This window comes from Anopheles coustani, chromosome 2, assembly GCF_943734705.1.
Source record: "Anopheles coustani chromosome 2, idAnoCousDA_361_x.2, whole genome shotgun sequence".
Lineage (NCBI taxonomy): Eukaryota > Metazoa > Arthropoda > Insecta > Diptera > Culicidae > Anopheles > Anopheles coustani.
Window position 1 is genome coordinate 34,429,376 of NC_071289.1, and position 22,205 is coordinate 34,451,580.

A 22,205-nucleotide genomic window follows, 5' to 3' on the forward strand; every position below is an offset into this window, starting at 1 on the left:
GAAATATAAAACGTTTAATAAAGTTTGATCATTTAAAATTCTGATTAATAAATCTAAATGCCTTTTTGTTCAATTTAAAAAACAGATAACAGAACAGAATTTAATAAAGAGGTTGATAAATCAGATTCAGATTGATTTTGCTTCGATTTAGAATAACAGATTCATGAAACGCAAAGAATCACTAAAATGCTAGGGAAAACCCCCCACACCCAAATTTTTTGTTTTTTTTGTCGCCCACTCCATGCTCATTAAAAAATCAATAGGATTCATGAAAACATAATTAAGATTCACAAATGTATCGGAAGATTTATAAATGTTTGAAGATTCGAATTGTAAAACATTCGTGAATCAATATGAACGAATCTTGGGTGAAAATGCATATGGCTGCTTTCCGCCAAAAGACTCATAAGGCACAACTCTACTCAACGAATGAGTTCTCCGGGACACACGCCTTTATTTTCTCCGCCAGCCCGGACGCAACGGTCAAACGCTTTGGTCAATGCACCACATTTTCATAACTCACAAACGAAATTTCGCAACGCCCTGCTCTCGCAAGGATGGCGGGGTGCAACTCGAACCAAAAATAATGACGAAATGAAAATATGCAAAACAAGGCCACGGCACCCGTTACCGTGCGCAAGCCGCGGCATGAGTGTGCGATTATGTGCCTGATTATGGATCAGGTACGGCACGACGAAACGGAACGGCAGCGAAACGCGCAACCTGGCCCGGAGGATCAGATACGGGCAGGACGGAAGGCGCGATTTTGTACCGAAAAAATCAAATTAAAAAATTCCTTTCCTCGGGAGCACGGCCGAGCTGGGTGTGCGAGGGGGGTGAGGGGGACGGCGTGTGGGAGGAGAGACCTTTAGGATCACCTGAAACCTGAATCGGCAGGGGGAAGGGGGAAGGCACGGTTGTTACGTAGCATGTGTCCTCGAAGGAGACGAAGGAGCGGAGCTGCGATGACCGTCAGGGGTCGCAAGCCGGTCCCGCCTTTTGCGGACTCCGAAATTCGGTTCGCGAGCTGCCTCCACGATGACGCTGATGATGGTGATGATGATGATGGTAGTCGGTGTTTGATTTCGTGCCTTTATCAACCTACCAATTCCAATCCGGCGACCAACTGGACCGATCGAACACCGATCGGTCGACCGTGCTTCACCTTTCGCGGATTTACCGTTCGAAACGATCGTTCGGTTGGAAGAAGCGGAAACGGTGGCACCCACCAGACGCGGGAAGGTGAAGAAACAAACACTTCTTTTCGGACGATTCCTGACCTCCGGTACTAAGGGCAGCGCCAGCTTCGGTTATGCTCCGGTGTTCGAGGCTGCAGACTGCGAGCTTTTTCACCCGCGCCGCGCGAGAACGCTACCATGTAATCATCAATTTATGATTATTATTAGTGCGAGTCGGTAGTCGGTGGTGATGGTGCGCCATGGCCCACAGTCCTTGTGCCAGTCGGCGGCGCTCTATGTTTTAATGGGCCGCTCAGCGATTTCAGTAAAATAAAGATCTCCAATGCAAAGTCCGCGATAGCGATCGTTCGAGCAGCCCATTTCCCTTTTGGTGTGTCCTTTTCAGCCGCCTACCGTTAGTATAAGATCTATCTTTAAAATCTGACCTCATGCGGGCCACGGACTCCCGAACGCCGAGCTGATAAAGACATCCGACGGGATTACCCAACCGGGAGTCGAGCAAGAATTGGGCAATAATGTTACATCACACCGAAGAACCTACCGGATACCTCCGGCTCGTCGAACAGGTGTGGAAGAATACTCCTTCGCCTTTAGCCTCGGTTACGGCACCGTCCCAATGTGGTCCTAAGACCCACCCGGGAAATGTGTCAGACTAATAAAGGCACTGTAAAAATTCCATCAAGGATTAAAAAGTGATGGGCGGGATGCGATCAGACTGACTTTGGGCCATCATTAAACGCCGTTCACCGGCGAGCGCCATCGTGAGGTGAAGGCTGCCCGGGTCGACGTCTCCAATGCACGCACCGTCCAGGCACTACGATAAAAACATAAACTTCATCCTGTTGGCCCGGAGGCTACCGTGGGCTCATTTTGCGCTTTTTTATTCATGCTTTAGGCAGAAGATCCCTTTTTTGGAGGGAGTTGACGCTCAGTTGGCATTAGGGAGGGAGGCAGTCGTGGGGAACGGGCATTTATGATCTAATTAAAAACTCTCGCCATAAACGATCATCAATACGATTAGTGCACGTAAATTAGTTCGCTTTGTCGTGATAATGAAGTGCGATGTTTTCACCTCCAAGGTTACGTTGGCGGACCGGTTTTGTTTCTTTCGCTGGCAGGCTCTCTATCCATCTCGCCAGTCAGTAAAGGTGATCACCTTACCCGTGGGGACCCCTGCCCGGGGATCATCCGTCATTCGATCGTTTTTGATCATTTTGGATGGACTCGTTTTGGGATCGTTTGCCATTAATCTTCTTCCCCCCGAGGAGAGAAGTTCCATTTCCCAGCGCGCCTTATAAGCCGTGCCGCGTCGCACATCATCCACCCTTTCGGATCGGAGTGTGGTCCGGAGATGATCCGCATCGATCATCACACCTCGCACAGCCCGCAGTGCGGAGTCTCTGCTAACTCTCCGCTGCACGCGGGGCAAATAGTTGCTATTTAGGTTCTTCCTGTTCGAAACGGGAGAATTAGCATAAATTTGCCCAAACCAAAACGCTCTGGGCGCGCTGGGGCTCGGTCGTCGCCATGGAACCGAGCGCGATGGTGAAGAAGTGATAAAATTTATTGCAAATTTTACACTCCATACGCCATACATATTCAAATGATATCGTCTTCGTACCGAGACTGACTGAGAAAAAATAGAAATCAGAATTAAAACCCGCTTAGCCTTTTAAATATCCGAGTGGCCCCCGGGCCCGGACAGGATGAGACTGATTGGCCACCACGGCCGGTCGGGCAGGTTTTCGGGTGTCATAAATACAGAAGTTGTGATTTTATTGGGCGTAATGATCGGGCCTCGCGCAGAAACTGTAAAGTTGCAGTGAGCTTTCAGGTTGGATTATTTTTTTAAATATTTTTGTGAGGGATTGGCTCTCCAAAGAAGGCGGCGGCCGTCTGGCTCCAGAATGGGTGTGGTTTGGTGCATACCTTTTGTCTTAATTTCGATCTGAGTCGTTCTTTGATGGACGGGAGGAATGTTTCGGACATAGATTTGGAGAATGTTAAGAAACTTGGAGAATGTCACCAGTTCTAGCAAAGTTTAGTATTAAAAAAGGATAATCTAAATCTTCATTAAATCAATTCAGGGCTATTTCAAAGATTTTGTAGTATAACTTATGACTGTGATGTTTGTGGCATGGTTGTCGCAAACTAGTCCATGGCTACAGCCTTGAACGATCGCGTTTAAGGTTCAAACTTTCGAAAGCTTTCTGGCCCCGTTGTTGAGGGCCCCCGAATTTGCCGCTTCTCAGCTGTCAATGAACTCCAAAATGATATATATTTCGCCTATAACAAATCAAATAAGACGTTACAATGCCCGACGTGAAGTACGCCTCACGGGGATCACTTTAGCCTAGGTGGTTTAGGTGATTATTCGCATCTTCAGCGTACAACAGCGCAAACAGCAGCGGGTCAATTGCACCCTCACTTGCCCAGAAAGAAAAAAAAGCCTCAATAAAAAAGGTACTGTATCGTAAGCATCAAATCACAAATAATTATGCTCGTTGCCGATCATCGTCTGAGCGCTGCTTCGGGGGCCAAAACCTCCGGTGCACGCGGTGCGCGTTGAAACCGTTCAATTTAAACTATTAGACGCGAAACCGATCGAAACGGATCGTTAATGATCGCTGGCCGTGGGTGCTCGGCGTGCCACGAACGCGAAGCGCGCTTTCCCCCCCTTTGGGTCAGACTTCTTCTCCTTTTCGTCCTTACTGTCTTATTCGCACGACCTCCGATTTGGAATACCGTTAGCTCCGATGTTGGTATCGGTGCAAGGTGTACCGAAAGGAGCACATTATCATTTCATTTAAATTATATCAAAAGACATAATTAAGGTGTACACGGTGTATATCTACCACAAAGCGGATCAATCCGTTCGACCGCGGCAAGATGACGGCGTTTGTGCTCGGGTGCTATGATCAAAGATTACGGCGTGCGTCCGTGGAGAAGAAGTTCTGCGGACGTGTTTTGGAATCAGCTTTTTTACTTCTACCGAAGCTTTTCAGAAAAGAAGGGACGAGAAAGGAAAGCAACGCAAGTGAAGTGACCAGCCTTTTGGGAGAAAATTGCCACGAGGTTCACGATGTGTCTCTGAGTCGCTTTGCCAGAGCAAATAAATCCACTACCACGAGTAGAGGCCGGTAATTTAACCCACCCGCTTGACAGTAACGAGAGTCCAAATGTTGGTTTTTCGATGTTTGATGCTTCATGATCATCGCCTGTTCAATCTCCCTACTTTCTACTGAACGTAAAGAGTAGAGTCAGAAGAAGTGGGAGTAGCCGCGAATTACCGTGGACTCATCCTAAGCAGTGGATTTAGAACGACCTGACCTTCTATCGCCAGTTGACGTGTAGGTGTGCGGGAGGTACCTGTGTTGATCGTACGGTGCGCGTCAAAAATGTAACTGTAACCCCCGAATTCTTTTTCCCGAGTGCTACTGAATACCGAGCAGCTCCCGGGAATCGGGTGGAGTTCCTTATAAAAACCTCAGGACGAAGGAGAACAAACAATAATAATACTGTTAATCACAATGTACCGAGTGCCGTTCCGGCGGGTGGATTAAAGACTCCGGTTGCCAATAGGTGACCCCTCCGAGGGTTCGAACGAGGACTACGTTGATCGATGGATTGAACCGCGGTCAGGGTGAAAGCCACCGTTAGCGCGATCCGCTTCACGCCAAGTCACGGTGTGGCAGTGTTACGGAAGCCCGTCCGGAGTGGTAGACATATAGCACACAAAAGAGCCTCGACAGCAAAGTCCACCGACGCAACGTTGATACGGCGTGGCCGACGTCCGAGATGGGTGTAGCCAACACGGGAAGCGCTTTCATCGGCAGTGACCCCTGACCCGGGTCTGGAGCTGGTGTCCGTGGCCTATGTCCGTCCGATTCAATTGATTAGTCATAGATGTCGGTAGGCGTCGACGGGACAACACGGACCGCACGTTGGCAAAGGCCAGCGTTAGGCACGTGTGTCTTCCGGTGATTCCTGGAGGAGATGGTGAAGGTGAATAAAAAAAAATCATGAAGTTGATTGTTCGATCGTTTCCAACATTCCAATGTCATCGCTGGGTTATGACGAGGAACGTGCGGGTCCGGCGTACCTCCGCGTGTTGATCCATTATCGTTGCCGACGGCCAAAGGGACGTGGAGCTCTGCAGCGAGGAGTATCCAGAAATAGTCACTTGTTTCGAGGTTACCAGCGGGCTCGTTTGATTGTCCAGCCTGCCGACACCAGCTTGTGGGACCTTGTGGAAGATTCCGTGTGGTGTGTCTCGGCTCGTCAGTTTGCTGACAGTCTCGGTTGCCGGTGCGGCCTCGGGCTCCTCATCATCCGACATTTTCGATAAACCTCCGTTATGGCGGATTTAAATACGAATGTGAATACTTCTCCGCCAGCAGAAGAAGGCAGGGAACCTTCTGAAAGGAGAGGGTCACGGACCGAACGCATGTGTTTTGTGCAAAGCCTTACCGGCAGCTCCAGCCAGCGAGGGTTGGATCGCGTGGCCCGTTTTGCGTAGGTGCTGAATGAAATCTATCTATTCCCTTGTCGTGGATATATTTACACCCGAAGCGTTTCACGCCTATTGCCGTGGCTTCTCCGGGGTCTCTAGGTAGCGCGTCCGTAGCGTACCGGACTGACCGTCCGCTCAGCCGCAAGACGTTGAGCTCCGTTTATCTGCGTGTCCACGATCCAGGGGCGTCACATCGAATCGCGGAGGATGATCAGGCAGAAAATAAAAAAAGGAACGGGTAAAAGTTCAGCGGGTCATGGAGCAAGTGTTTCTACCGGATCACCCGGGGGCCTTTTTTTTTTGGAAGATCGGAACGCCTGCAACACGTGCGCGAGTGAGGTCCGGCGTCCCGTGCTGAAGAGGTGAAAACCCCGACGGCAGCTCGAAATGGGCGTCGCTTGATCGTCGAGTAGGAAAGCTGAAGATGCGATGGCCGTTCCTAAAGCCCCTGCGACAGACATCACCGGCACCTCAACGGCGAACCCGGCGAGCGTCGAGGTTGATGTTATACACTAATCCGATAAATAGCACTCGAGCCGTTGATAAAGTAATGCGCCTTAAACGTTCGCATCGCGTGAAGATGCCGAATGCGCGAAGGTGCGCTTGTCCGCCTGGGTACGTCCATCGTGGTCGGAATGCTTCAGCGAAGGCCCGCCGATTCGGGGTTATCGAGGTCCGTTAGAGGCACACACACCTTGAGGTTTGTTTATTTGGCTTGGACCGTCTTTGAACGAGCCTGTTCAAGTGGCGTATTTAGACGAGTGTCAGGTTGTTGAGGAGCATAAAATTTGGATCATTTCCGGCGGGCGAAAACATTCTCGTTGTCGGCCGCTCCTCCCCTCATATTCCAAACTGATTCCGTGGCATTTCAGGCGGGTGAAAGGATCAGCTTTTGATGGGCATACTTTATGCAGCACGGTGCTGGTGCTCGCTTTAATTTCATTTTTCTCGTACGCTCTGGGTGGAGCAGCCATTTCTCCACCGGCCCTCAAGTGCCGGTATCGGTTGCATAATGAAATTTGGAGCACTAGCGGGGTTAACCGGCTGGGTCAACTTCATGGCGGACGCACAATGCCCAAGTCGCGTAACAATTTGATTTTCATATTTATTTTTACAACGAATCGACACGGTTTTGCATAACGAAAGCATAACGGACCTGAGCGGTGGAAAAAGTGGTTCAAATTCCGCCTGACGCCATGTTTGTGAATTTGTTTTTCCTCTCTATCGTCTAGGTATGCTTATGGAATATTTATACAAAAGCATAGCTGTTATAACTTACTATGAGTTGAACTAAATGAATAACTGAACGATTGCTAATGTTTAATTTGCTTACTAGTTTAGTATGAAATGTGTTGGGTAGCCCTTCTTCTTAATTCGGTAAAAAAAAAGTGTACACCAACTACAGAAGAAATACAAAAATTGACAAAAAACAAAACAAGCAGCATCAAGGATTTTCCTCCTATGTTTACCAACAAGTCTTTGTCGACAAATTGGAACTTTAATGCTTTGCCTAGCCTTAAGTGTTGAGATATTGTAGGAGATAAGACGACATATGCGCTCACATCGGTTTCGCTGCCTGCACCGCCTTGCCTCACTGCAACGACCTCTTACTTCTCCACCGTAAACTCATTGGTTGGTTAGCACAAACCTTTTGCAAAATTTAAACGATTGTTCCGAAGCTTACAATCCAATTTATTCCGTTTGAAGGAATGAACACAACAACAAAAAATCGCTGCCAAACGGCGCCTGAATGCAAATCCGCCTACGCATGTTTTTGTTGTTTAGAAAAAGGTGCTATACGGTGCAGCTTGGTCAATACTCAACGGCAACAGCACCGCGCGATTGTATTTCCGTGTTTCAGGAGCTAAATGCAGGAGCATGAGACCCCCGAACGGCGTCCGTTCGATCGTATCCGCCATCGTGCAGGGGAGGCCCTCAGGGTATGGAAGGTAGGCCGATTCCATGAACACCTTCCCAGCTAGCTTTGGCGTGGATTAGAAGGCGCCACCCTGGCGACGTCTGGCGAGATCAATAAATGCATGCATTTCCGTCAGTCAACGATCGTTCAAAGCTGCTCGGAGTGGCGCGTGTGGGCACACTATTGACGACTCGATGACTTCTTGCACTGGAGCCCAAGACGTGGTGAGCCGGCTAAGGGCTTCCCTCAAAGGACTCTAATCGGCTTTCCATTGCGTATCGACAGCGGTAGCTTGTTCTGAGGTTTGTTTGTCTTCCATCTTTGCGTAGGTCGAGTCACTTCTTGCTGTGAAGGAAACATTTTGAGTGATCCTGGTTTTTGTTGTTGTTGCTGCTAGTAGTAGCTGCCACTTTTCGCACCCTCGAACACTCCCTTTCCGGCCAGCTGCCATCGCTGACCGTGTGTATGTATGTCATGTTTAGTTCGCTATCGCTCTTGCTGACGATGCCGCCGTTTGGCTGGAGCCATTTAATCCTACAAATGATCCGTCGTCGGATCCGGTGATCGATGACATGGTCAGCATGGATGAAAGAAGGAGCTTTCAATGGAGCCTATCAGTCGTGCCTGTTGTCGGTTTCAATATGAAGCCTTCGGAGAACCTCCTCGGTAATCCGTACGTCAGGTGCATCGGATGGGCATCGGAAACCCATCTCAAAGACTTATGATTATTTGGTCCCCGACTTTTCTAGGGGGCTTCTTCAGGTGTCACAGACACGTTTATCGACTGGTTTAACCTGAGCCTTTCCGCGTGGTTCGATTTATGATCACCACGTACGCATTTTTCCTTCCCCTCTCGGCGTGGATCGATCAAACTTGAATGGTTCGTCAGCCGCGGCCCGGGAGGACGTGGACATAAATCTTTCATCGGACGCGCCGGTGCGTCCGTTCTTTCTCCTGCAAAAGATTCCTGGTGGGTACCATTTCTTTCTTATTTTTTGCTTTCCTGTCCGAAGAATGTTGCCTTCCATCGACACATTTCAACCCATCACTTGCCGCCGGAAAGCTAAGGCTCCGAGCAGCTAACGCACGGTGGCTGATCACGCTTCCGTTGCGCTGCCTAACCATTTCTCCCGGGGCATCGGCATTAGAAGCAGCCCAAAAATAGAGAGAACATAAATAATGATGGTTTTAATAACGTGTAATAATTGACAGGTTCCTGCGCTCGCGCGGTTGTCAGCGGAGGCACATTCGACCGGCCCTGAAAGTCCGGTAGTTTTCGGACGGACTAGCCTGGCGGACAGGTCAGGTTCAGCGCTATTCAACCGGGTACAATGGTTTTCACCCCTTCTTATTTCGGGAGGCGTCGAGAAAAAATCCTTCCTGGTGAAGACAGTTCGTTGCTTCTGGCATCGGAAAAACGCGTCATTGTGTGCGATTGTGGCGATAATTTTCTAAAGCTTCCCTTTGGCGGGAGGCCGAATTCATCCGGGAGTCCATTCCCTTCGCTTGATTTGATCAACCTGCGAATCAGAGTTTCGAGGGGGCCGGTAGAAAAGTAGGTCACAGGCTGTCAGGGCTGCCCTCCCGAATTCCGTCCACCAGAAATGAAGAAAAAAAAACTATCCTCCACGATAAAGCGAAAAGGTTTCTAAGTCGTCTTTCCTGGGCTGGGTAGAGGGTGGTAAAAACCGCCGGGTTGACCGATATTTAAATTTTTTTCTTCCTTCGGAATTCAATTGAAAAAGTTATTTGAACCCGCCGTAGGCACCGGAGTGGATCCATTAATCGGGGGTGATACAATTATTTACATACCATTCAATTAGCGTTAATAAGATCAGTCAATTTGCGCAAAAAGTTACTTCTTGAGGTGCCTTTCATATAGTAGATCATCTAAACGGAGCATAAAAAGTAGCTAAAATACAAAGCATAAAGGCATAAAAAGAAGCCGAGCACATGATTCCAAATTAACGAAGCTCATTTGATGCAAAAAAAATTCCATTGTTCATTCATCGTTACTATTAATTTGCCAATTTTTTTGTTTCATTTTATCGCCAAGCATACATAGTTTTCATAAATGAAAGTAACAATCTCTTGACCTAAAATCAGTACAACATGCGGCCATTCTCTTCGATTTAAATCAATTTCGGCGCTAAGCATCAACACCGGCGATTGTTCCCGAACGGCTTCGAGTCGATTAAGGAAAATATTTTATAAATTGTCAATGAATGGCCCGCTCCACGCAGCATTCGAACGACACGGAATGTGTTTTTAGCGTTCACCACCGAAAATCCCCCCATATCTAAATCCAGCCCATTATCATCACAATAAAATCCCGCGTGTCCACATTCCGGCGGCTTTGGCCGCGTGGAACCAACAATCAGCGCCTATTTGATGGCAATTTTATCTCGATACTATCAGAAATCGCCATCGATTTCTTCGCGCGATCACCGTAATCTCCCCCCGGGAGTCCCTGGGCGGCCACCACGATTCGTCGCCCATACGTGAATGACGCCCGGACGCGTACGCGCGTTACCCCAGGGGCCCACGTGAGCTAATTGAGTCATTTAAAGAGTCGTCATCGGAGTGTCGGGGCCTGGTCGGAGCTGGAGCGCTAATAGGAAAATATTTATCATAATTTAGCCGCACACAGAAGCGCACAAAAATAAGCAGCTCCGGCCAGGGCCAGTCCGCCGCACGTGCCACACACTCAGGCTGATGGGGCAAAATCATTCCGAGCGAGATTCCTTCTTTGGAAGACGCGTTGCGCTTTGTCCCCGGGCTCTTGCGCCAAACAATCGTGTCAGGTTGCATCAGAACGGTGTTGGGGACCAGCTGGGTACTGGAGCGGGCAGAAATTGAAGAAGAAAACGGTTCACAATCTCGTTTAAAAGCGCATACGCAACCGAAGCAAAATTAATGACCCATCATTAGGGGCACCAAAACATGACGTCTATCTGCGATCGATGCGTTTTCGTCCTACAAAGATGGGGTGCCTTTGTGGTGCGAAGGGGGTGCAAAGGAAGGGGATGGGCTGGGGAAATCGCGCTGTTGCTGTTTTGTTCAACAAGTTCCCCTTTGACACTGTCTAAACTGGTTCGGGTTTGGGTTAGGGTTTTTTTTCGCGATCGCCCGATTGATCGCCTTCTGCCAAAACTCCGCTGATCGATGGTGACGAATGTCTCAATCTCTTTGATCCTTTTATATTTATATCGCTCCCACCCCCTTTCTCCATCAGTTCTGCTCTCTATCTTGGAAGGTGTGTTTTATCGGTAGATGATCAGATAATTATGTTCATTTGTCGAAAATATCTTGTTTGAAATGAATTTGAAAAAAGGCACAGTTTCTCTTCGAAACCAAATCTGATTACGATCACTTCGCGTCTGGCCACTTCACGATCACTACAACAAAAAAAAAAAGAAAATAAAAATAAAAATCAGACCCCCCAGAGTAGAGAAAAATTTTACCACATTCACCTCCAAAGATTGTTTGGGCAGTGAGCACGAGCCACACTAAGACGTTCGTTGAACCGATTTGATCGATGAATGGGGCTAATGAAAAGATCACTTATCGCCGGATGAGCAATAGGAGTGCCCAGCGATGCGGTAGAAGGGGGGAAACATAAACAGCAGAACCCTCGAAGAACCAAAGGATTTGGTGAAATAGCTGACAGAATCGAATCGGAGTTTTCGTGGCCTTTCGAGTGGGTTCGCGGTCTCTAGACATCGGGCAGGTGAACCTAAGGCTAAGTGGTGGCTCGTGCCAGACGGCCTGCCAACCTCCCAAGGTGTTCCGCAGCTCGTACGTGCAAGTGCCTATGGCAACGTGCGCTCTTATAGGTAGGGCAACAGTTATTTAATTTCCGAATTCCTTCAAACACTTACGCCCGATCAAGCATCGATCATCGTTCGGTTTATTCGGTTCCTTGGGATGGAGGAAGGAAGGACGCCAAGAACTCCGGTGAGGGAAGGTCCGGTGAAATTAGACATCTCAGAACGTCCATCACGAGTATCGTTCTCGAGGCTTCGTTGGTGGCATAACGAGATCAATCAACCAGCAAGAGTGTTTTCCTAGAGCCGGGAAACTATGTACACAAGAACCTGCTGGAACCCCGACCTCCGGCATAGACGTTGCGGGTTCGGTATGAAGCGATGATGTACGTTCCCCGTCTAATGACCTATAACGGCATTTCTCGAAGGGAACGGCATTCCTAACGTTTGAACTCGTTTGCTGCGATGCCCGCTCGAGATGTGCTGTTCACATCAGGACACACCCGAACGCCTTTTCCAACACCTGATCAGGCCTCACTTGGCTGGCACAAGCCGACGATCAGGCTTCTAATGAGCGAAGTAGGTACTCGATGCACTGGAAGCTGTAGGCTTATCCACGTTTCACGCCGCGCGAAAGGGAGAGTTTTGTACTCGTCACTTAACCCTTCACACTCGGCTCTACTTGACTGATTGATCCTTCGGTAACATTACTCAAAGCCGCCTGGGAGGTTGATTGAATTGAAATAACGGTCAAATGAGATCATCTCTGCACCGAAAGGTAATGTGTGTATCATCATCATCATCATCATCACCAACAACAGCAGGAGAAGGTCATCCTTGCGCGCGCGCGCTCGCGGGTTCCGGAGCACGTGAGCTGAAAGAAACTAGGCTAGAAGTCAACCGGGCAAGCTGTCCGCTCTGCTTAGTCCGCGCACCTTGATTTCTCGGCCGGTGTCGGGAGGTAATGGTGAATCGGCCCGACTTCACATGTTTTCCCCACCCTCCACGTGGGGCTCATCGGGCGGGACAAAGGGTGACTCTGTTCAAGCCGCCGCCGGTATGTCAAAATGTGTTACGGAGAAAAATGAACCACATCGAATCTCGTCAATCACGGCCCAATTGGAGGGCTGCTCGGAGGGCGAAGACGTTTGCCGTTTTGCTTTTCAAGCCGATTGAGATTTGAGACCGAGTGAAAGAAAGGCAGAGACACATCGTTGGCCAGTGTGTCCCCCCCGCTCGCGTTCCCACCCGCAAGACATCCGCAAGCTGGCGAAGCATAGACGAAAAAGAAAACCCTCATGGAACGGATCGATATTACGAAAATATTTATCTTTTAACATGGTTACGCCTGTCCGGGCAGTTAATTTCTCTCTCCACGCGGACCCATTTGACACGAGTGATTTGTTTTCACCGAAAGTGATTCCATTCCGTGGCGGCGGCGGCAGCGGCGGCGAAGGCTGTCCCACCGTTCCCACTGAGCACCACAAAAAAGTGTGAGCCAAATTTCGCCCTAAACCGTTTGGCTTGCGGGAAGCTCGAAACGCCTGGGAATTTTGGGTTGGATTTTTGAGGCGTTAATTTGGCCGGTTCGACGCGCGGCAATTGGGCGGACGTAGGCTTGTAATTAAATTTCCTGTAAACGGTGCAAGCCCGGGTCAAGGGTGAAGTGTGAAGGGTAATTAATTTCAATTATGATCAGTGACACCTTGCGTGATCTTGGTATTAGCTGCACTTCGTGAGAGAGCTAGAAATAGGGATATGAAGAGATATATAATTTAAAAAATCAGCACTTGTTGATGAGATTTTACCAAACTTAAGCTTATCTTCACGCTGCTCGGTTTGCAAACAGGTACCAATGTTAATGAAGCAAGATACCACACGAGCCATTCGCACGGCCTGAGCTCGATTAAACTTCACCTTTCATACATTGTGGTCACATTCAGGCCAGATGCCGGGTGGGCGCCGGTGGTGTATGGGACTCGATTTCCACTTTCTCGAAACCCTATGATGCTTTCTTTTCCGTAGGTTTGCTCCAGTTGCGTCCCGTCCGTTGGTGTTTGTGTATGCGCTCGTCCGTCTTGAGCACTTGAGAGGATTCCGGAAACGAGATAAATGGCAGACAGTACCGCAAGGCCCACCTTTTGGACCGGCCAATGATCCAGGGAGAGAAGGAACCGGCAAGAGACCGGTGAGACAGGTTTGAATCGATCTGGATAGGCTAAGATTCAAATCGTACCGCCTGCGGCCTTCCCTGCGACAGCCAAACGCAGAGGACTGGAAAGGTGTGGTTGTCGCTGGGGTCCTACGCCCGGAATATCACTGACACCTTGGCTGGCGTGAAGCTTGAGTCGGTTCGACCTTGTTCAGATTCAGTGCAACCACCGGCGACCGGGGTGAGAGATGGGTTTTCCATCCCGGGATTTCGTTGTAACGGTTGCCAAGTGCGGGCCTCCGGGAATGGCCGAGATGCAGCCCGGGAAAGGGGGAGCGGTTTTGCGGTTTATTGGAAAATTACACCGACCGGCCGGGAGGGCACACCATCCGCTCCGTTGGCGCTCGTTTTCCTCCACCGAAAGGCAGCGAAACAGGCAGGTTTTGCACCTCGCACGCTATCCACTCCCCTCGGGGAGATTCACAAATCGTTTGCATTCAAATGGAATTACGTCCAATAAAATACCACCAAATTATGCACGTCCCATAACTCACCCACGGTTTCACAACTAACGACCGACCGGGGCACCTCCGAGTGCTAACGCCCTCCAACTCATTGCTCATTGGCGTTTGATTCAATTGAACTTCGGAGGTGATATATTAAGAAAAAAGAGAAGAAAATCGTATCTTTCACCCACGAGCTGCGAGTTTTTCATCCATCTACTTCGGTGCAGGTTGGTCGAAGAAAGTTGGCTAGATTCACGCGATCGTTGTTCATGTTCGTTGGACGCGGGTGGGAGACGTAAGCGTTCTTGGAAGCTCTGGTAAATTCTCACCGAAACGGACCGGACCGCATCGGATCGTCGACCCTCCTGGCCCGAAGCGAAAGCCCGGTTTTTATTGAGCAAGAAAAATGCCCATAATAATAGAAGTGAAGCGACCGAGTCGTAGCCGTAGAACCCGATAGGCCACTGGGCTATAACATTGCGCGGAGTTAAACCCGCTCGCATCATGCTAATGTACCGGCAGAAAAAGAAATTTGTTTGTGCTGCCCATTGAAACACACCGCGGCCTAATCACTAGCGTCTTGAGAAAATAACGTTCTACATTCACGAAATAAGCTGGAGCTGGCAAGGTGTAGTGCGAGTGGAGAGACGAGCGAAGGTACAACCTTTACGCCGGTAAAATCAATATGAAAACGCCACATTTATGGCAATCTATATTTTCCCCATTCCCGCACTCGGTAGATGGAAGGGCGCGCAAGGTAAGAATTGAATTTTAACAGCATGGTCCATTACTTCAGTGAAAAACGGTGACTAGATGAAGGAAGAACGGGAGGAAAGGTAAACGCTCTGGGAATACGCTGAAATGAGTCCGAAACGGGTAAAGCGATATTCTCGGCTGCCCTTCGGGAGTGCGGCCTGGGTGAAGATAAATATTATAAAGTATATGCTTAGCCGGGGATCAGCCAGAAGAAATTGAATACAAACAAGCACTAATCCGGACGCCCGGCATCCCTGCTGCACGATTGGATGGATTCCCGCGACAGTGAGTGATAGACGGACGCCGTTCGATGTTTTTCCTTTCGAACACGATCCACTATCGCGCTTGCAAAAGAGCTTTCTTCGATCTGACCGAGGGATTCTTGGGCGGTTTCGGAAAATTCTCCACCAGATCGTGCGTTGCTGCTGGCTTTCTTCGGAACGCTCGGCTTGCTCGTGCAGCCGCGCGAGGGGTAGGCAGCATCTGCTCATTGTTATCGAGCTTTGGACGCCGAAGGAGTCTTTAATCCCGCAGCTAAAGCCAAGTGCACGATCGGGCCCAAAGTGGCGATCGTTGGGATTTGTTTGTGGCCCGTAATCGAACGCTTTGAGCCGCGGGAGCCGATCCGGACGGGAATGTTTGCACACCGTTTGAGCTTTGTGGCCATGTTTTGCTACGGCATCAAGTGTAACCTTATCCCTTCGTGGACACTGGAGCACCTCAAACCGACTCTGACCAAAGCGTGGTGGATGAAATGGAGTCCAGGTTTAACAGTCTGAAATAACACGGAAACGTTAGCGAACCACCGACCGAAACACTGGTGGGCGCCAAGGTAAAGGGCACCCTCCGAATAACCGATCGTAACCATCACGAAGTGATTAGTTCGGTAATTAAAGCTAACATCTTACTCGCGGGATCTCACCCGGGGTACAGGTTTATTTCTACCCCCCTCCCGAACCCCTCCAGGAGCTCCACCGATTCCGCTGGACTCGAAAATCCTAATTGATTATTCAGCGCTTTGGTGCACACGAAATGTCGACGAAGAAGGCTAGGCGTGGGGAATGTTGGTTGCTGGTTGCTGGCGGTTGTTCTCGTTGATTACCCGCGCTGACCAACGTGCAACTTGCTCGGAGCTTTGCGGGAGGCGGTAGATTCACCGTCCATTTGCGATCACCATAGAAACGGTTCGATCGATCGTTTCGAAACCGATCGAAACTATCAGGTCGGACCAGTCTGGCGCGTTTGGCATGGTGAAGTTTATTGAAATCATTTCGCAGACACGCTCGGTAAATAACGGTGGGAAAGTAATTGTACACCGTGGAAAGTATGCACGTGAGGGCTTTTTATGCTCCCGGGAAAGACTCATCCTACTCTCCTAGTTTCCTTTTGATGGTATCCAGTACTAGTCGTAAGGGAAAAGGGAGTTTGCTTTTAAAATATTCAAATTGATTTTTGCAATGCAACTGAAAGCAATGTCGGACTGATGCAGTTTTGTTTCCACTATTGTTGTTGTTTATAATGGGAAAGATATAAAACTTGTTTGAACTCACCAGTTGATACCGAAAAAGACTGTTTCACCCTTTTTACTATTGTCACACTCAGTTCACTGCACTGTGCTCGAGGCTTGGTGTTTAGGATGCCAATAGAATTGTTGTTTCTGAATATTTTAATGCTACCATTGTCACACACACTGCACTACACATTCACGTCGAAGAACTGTGGAAGTTACAATATTCTTCACCTGTTACCTTTTTCACACTCAATACAATTCGCAGCACTGGACACTAAATGCCAAAATAACTGAACTTAAACTAAAACTTTCGTAAACTTTTTCGCAATATTCAGGAGCTACTCGAACATTCACTACCTTTTACCAAATTTGCTTCCATTGTGGCGCACTGTTCACGTAATCTAGCTTCAAGGTCGTTTGCCTGGTCAGCTCAAGCCATCGCATTTGCACGTGCTTTCTGTTATCTCTCTGTTCGGACATTACTCAATCCTGCGACGATCGATCAACTCTTGCAGGTGTTTCATGTAGAATTTCTCTCACACAAAATTTTCTCTCCAACATCCAAATCCGGGTTTGACCTAATTATTTTACCCTTTTAGTCGAATGATGAACTGGATTTGACGCTCCATTTCTCTCTTGTTGCTTAGATTCAAGAGCGTATTCTGCTTAGCTCTCCAGTTTTTACTTGTCAGGCGAACGATGTGCACCGATCCAATGCTTTCTAATTGCGATAAATGAAGTGTTTAAAGTAGCCTTTGGAATGATATTTGCGGAAACCCATTGATTAAAGTGGTAACAGTAGGCAGTGATTGAAAGGAAAAGTGTTCAAAGAGGGTTAAAGTGTAATTTTCTCGTAAATATATTGCTTCAAGGTTCTATGTCGAATATCTATTGTTAATCTCTGCGTGATGCGTATAATCGTTATGCGTATGTGTTTGAGTGTGCTAATCAGTGTTCTAATGTGTTCTTTTGTGAAGGTAGGGAAAGGGTAAGTATCAATATCATATTATTTAATGGAGAACTTTATTACATGGTTCTTTTTTGTTTCTTGTAGAAATGTGTTCATGGCAGTAGTGCTTGAAGTAGTAGGTGCAGTTTGGATCCTGGAGACCCTGGGACACAATTCGGTAAGTGTTACGTCATGTTATTTTGATACAATATTCATCAAATATTTTTAGGAATCACACATTGCAAACTTGATTTTTTCATACCATTTGAAGATCAATTTTCGGCAAAATATTAAATTAGCTGCTGATATAACAAGTGTATTATATTAGTGCAATCCACAAGAAAGAGTAATATGACCTTGTTTGCAAAGGATAAATGCTTCATGAAATAAGTATGGTATTTTAAATTGTTGGTGTCTTTTTTTTAACAGAAATAGCTTTTTACACGTTTGAAGTTGCATTCCACACAAATCAGCTCGATGGAATGTAACAACAAAACATAACAACCGTATTAAAAACTCGACCTTCACGGTGTTCGATAACACTCCGAGGGCACAAATGTGGGTCATTGAAATCGTAGCACCTTCTCAGTCAGCCACCAAACAAGGAATAGTGATGCACCGGGCATTAATCCAAGGGCGGTAATTTCGCCTCAATTAGTGCAAAACATTTTCCCACAGCAATCAGCTGATCAACGAAGCGAACTCTGCGCCTGGAGTGGGACGCATGGGAAAAGAGGGTGGCTGTGGGTGGAAGACAAAGTAAAAAATCAACCGACAAATGCAAGTGAGTGTCCTCAAACCGCGCTGCCCATTCGTCTGATGCACTGCGGCCCTCCGGTTTCCTTCATTTGTTGAACGGGGTGGAAAATCGCAACACCGCTAGAGAAAAGCAGTGCAACAAGACAAAACGACAAGGAAGGTCCGTGCAGACCGAAGGGCGCAACAAAACAGCACTAGAATTGCACTGTGTTCACCTCTGTGCTGCACTTGTTACACTTTGCCGATCGTGAAGCGTTGAGGTTGAGAGGGATGCGACTTTGCTTGGAGCGCTGGAGTGCCTTTTCCACCTTTCAGCTCAACCTCTTAAGTACCGGAGGAAAAAAAAACACAAAACACTGACTGATTTAAGAAGATAATGCCCCGGCAAAGGAGGCAGAAAAAAGGCCCATTTCACAGCACTTTAACCTTACCCCTTGCACTATTCCAAAACCCCTCGCCACCCTTCTGGTAAACTCTGGCAAATTTTCTTCCACCTCTATGACTCCCATCGTTAGCGAGCGAACGGATTCGGCACGGATTCGATGCGGCCGGTTAAGAAACAAACCTGTACCGACCGGCCGCAACATCGGCGAACATTGTACAGGTGGAAAAAATACACCGTAGGAACACGCTGGCAACCATCTGCCCTCAGTGACTGTGAAAACACACCAAACAAAGTGCAAATAATTTAATTTGAAGCCAACGGGCATTGCGGTTGCGCTCTTTTTTTGTGTGCCGAAGCAAGTGATCCTTAGTTCTTGGCGGTCGGTTAATGTCGTGAAAAGCGACTCGGACGTGGTTCAAGACGTGGTTCGACGGTGTCGGTTTAAGGTGTTTTTAAAGCGTTTGATTCACTGAGCAATGAGAAGCGGAAAAAGCGGCATTACATTCCTTGGTTTATTGACTAAAAAGGGAATTTATTAAGATTAAAAACTACCGTTTGTTGCTAGGTGAGTGGAATATTTTTAATAACATTAGTTTAAACACGATAAAAATCCTTCAACGATAAGCTTGCAAATACTGCTTAACATTAAGTATCAATAAGGCTGAATATTTTCTTCTTCGTATTGACCTAAGCAAACTGCAAGCGTAAACTAAACAATGTCGAAAAGAATTTCGATTATGATTCTTAATATGAATACCTTCCTCTTTTCTCCAATCAGGTTTTCCATTTCCACAAATACACACAAGAAATGCCGATCTTCTGATTGCATTCATCACAGTGGCAACAACGCTGATCACTGTCAATAAAACAAACCTTTCAGTGGCTGTGAAAAATCCTATTTGAGCATTGCTCACCGTCCCATGCCGGTGGATGATGGGCTTTAAAAATGTGTGTATATTTCATTAGATTGGCCACAATTGGAAAACCCGGAGTGGAGGTGTCGAAACGCCGGACGGACAACCGCCACGACAAAAGCGTTAAATTATTGCGAATTATAGAAATAAATATTTTCCTTCCAGTATGTCCAGGCCGAGCGCGGTATGGGAGAGATTTTCTTGCTTTATCTTATCTTTCCCTCCATGGGCACGATGCTTGGCTTCTTTGGAGCTAGCGGAGAGAGTTCAAAGACGCTGCAACCGCAAAACGCGTACCCTTTGGGTCTGCGTGTGTGCGTTTTTTTTCTCTTCTGCTTCGGATACGATTGATAAATGCAATTGAATGATTATTGTGCACCATGTTTTCTCTGCGACCCTCCGCCCTTTGGACCCAAACCCACCGTCCGGCAAAAAGGGAATAGAGAAAATAGCTAGCGGAACTCTCTTTTAACGCGCTTCGTTCTTCCTCTTCCTCCCTGATGCAGAGGATCCCCTGGTTGCATTGTAATAAAATGTATTGAAGAGCACATTTGGCCTGAAAGGTACATGTGTTTGGCGGGCGCTCGCGGTGCCAGTGTGCATTAGGCCGCGAGTCATCGTCTCAGACATGCCGCGGGCCTCGTTCGGCCCGAGCACAGGTTCACAGGAGTCTCAAGAATGGACCACTGGCGGATCAGAATGATGAAGTTCAAGTGCAATGTTTCACACGACTTGTGACACAGATTGCACCGCCACTGGTCACCGGGGAAGAGCGGAGGGGGACACACGGGGTGTATGTTTTGTGATTAGTAGTTAGTTAATCTCGTACGACGAACAGGGACGAACTGCTTTTCTCACACTGTCGGCACCCGGTTTTACCAGCGTCGCACGGGATACACGATGGAAAACTGCATGTCCGCTGGCAATTGCATCGGTTCATGACTGGAAGCCACCATCGCCAAAGGACCGACGACGAACGCAGGGAAGCGCAGCAAAGAAATGACGACTTGACGACAGTAACTCACCGTGCCACCGAGAAGAATCCCATTATGGGAGAATCACCGTTTTACGCGTTGGGGAAAAGGGTTTGATGTGAGGCGAAGAAACGGAGGCAAGGAGGAGAAAGCAACTCTGGCAGCGGCACAGGATACACTTGAATGATTCGCTCCCGTCAATTGCACCTATTGCACAAACGATGGGAATGACTTGTGCTGATGCTGAATGGATGCTATATTAGCGGTGCATTGAGCACTATTAAATTACTTGCATTTCGTGGCAGGGGAGAAAAAGAAGGACAAGATGGCTAGTTTGTTGGTTTGTGGTTGTTTTGTGTCGAAGGTTTTTTTTATCCCTGTTGCAGAAGTTAGCCATTTTACCTGAGCAATCACGAAGTAATGATCCGTTTTGTCATCGGTTGAGTCATGTGTGCTGCCGATCGAGGTTCATCGCCTTTGATGAAGTCTTTTCTACCTGGAAGCTCTGTATTGGAGGTGTTCTCGTGAGGCTGCACTTTATGGGTGGTGATTTCATCGCTACCGCTTGAATTTGTGTGCGATTTTGCCAGTTTGCATATCAACATATTGACATCATTCGTGGGAATTTCAAAAGTCAAAGAATTTTTTAACAATCAGTTTCTTGAAGAAACAAACGGCGAGCATGTTTTTGCTATAAAAAATCCTGTTACTGATGAAGAAATTGATCTTTGCACCGAAGGCAAGTTGCAACGATGGTTTAATTTTCCGGTTGTTGGCAAATTATAATCGCATTTGCCGCCCCATTCACGTTGTCGTTATTTGGATGGTTCACCATTGCCCGAAAGCAACCTGTGCGCCCTGGCGCCAGTGGTAGAGCTTTCCTTCTTCCTCTCTTTCCTGTTTGTTATTGCTTAATGCAATTAAAGAGCATAAAATAAGCTGCCCATAATGGCTTAATTATTTGCTTGCTTTGATCCACTCCAGGCCGAAGGTTACTGTGTGGGCCGGGGAAGCGGACAGAAATTGCTCGCCGTGAAAACTTATTGCAGATAAATGAAACTCTCACGGTGTCGAGGGCATAAGAAAGGGAAACACAAAGGCAAGTTCATTTTGTTGTGTCCGGCCCGTTCAATCTCTCAATCATCCCATTGAAGGATGGTTGCATCTTCGTTCTTTCTTCTCGGGATGGATGGGTTCTTTTCACTCGGAGCTTGATAAGGTAAATACGATTAAAGTTATTTGTGGAAGCTAACCTTGGCCGTCGGAGAGCTCGCAACTAAATTGCCACACTATAACGTTTGAACTGGTCTGGTGCATCAATGTTATAAAAATAAATGACTACGGTGAGAGATGTTTGCGAAAAAAATTAGAAGTACTCGGAATGCGATGATGTAATTAAAAATATCGCACCACATTGAGCCGCAATACAATTTGAAGATGATGGATGGATTTTAAAACGAAACAATTACCCAAAACTTACCTGTCTAATTGAGTTTTTTTGCGCTATTGTCTCATACTGTACATACAACTTCACCATGCAGCCAATTTGAGCCTTTTACATGTCGCAGTGAACTGTACTTTTTTATGCGATGATGAGCTTATTGAAGCAATTATGCGAACATCAGTCTTCGAAAGGCGTTCCATCAATCATCTGAAAGATCAATCGCAGACTGAAGCGTATCATGGCCACACCGTGTCTCGTGGAGTTTTATATTTCACTCCATCCTCACCAAACCACCAGAAATCGCCCGAAAAACCGTTCCATTAAGGAGATACAAACCGGAGGGAGAGAGTGTGTGCGAGTGAAAGACAGGCTGCTTATTAATCTCAAAATCAATCCATCTTCAAAAATCGATCCAAAACGGGCCTCGCCGGCCCAATGCCATCACTTTCGATTGACCCG

At 47.6% G+C, this 22,205-nt stretch overlaps 1 protein-coding gene across 1 annotated transcript in view; it reads left to right on the forward strand.

The window, feature by feature from the left end:
• LOC131264282 (angiotensin-converting enzyme-like) overlaps positions 1–22,205 on the forward strand; it is a 146,624-nt gene that overhangs the window by 52,280 nt on the left and 72,139 nt on the right. Inside the window, exons 7-8 of the mRNA XM_058266564.1 lie at positions 17,303–17,309; positions 17,376–17,448. Of these exons, the coding sequence (XP_058122547.1) occupies positions 17,303–17,309; positions 17,376–17,448 (80 nt within the window). The remainder of the gene's footprint in view (positions 1–17,302; positions 17,310–17,375; positions 17,449–22,205) is intronic.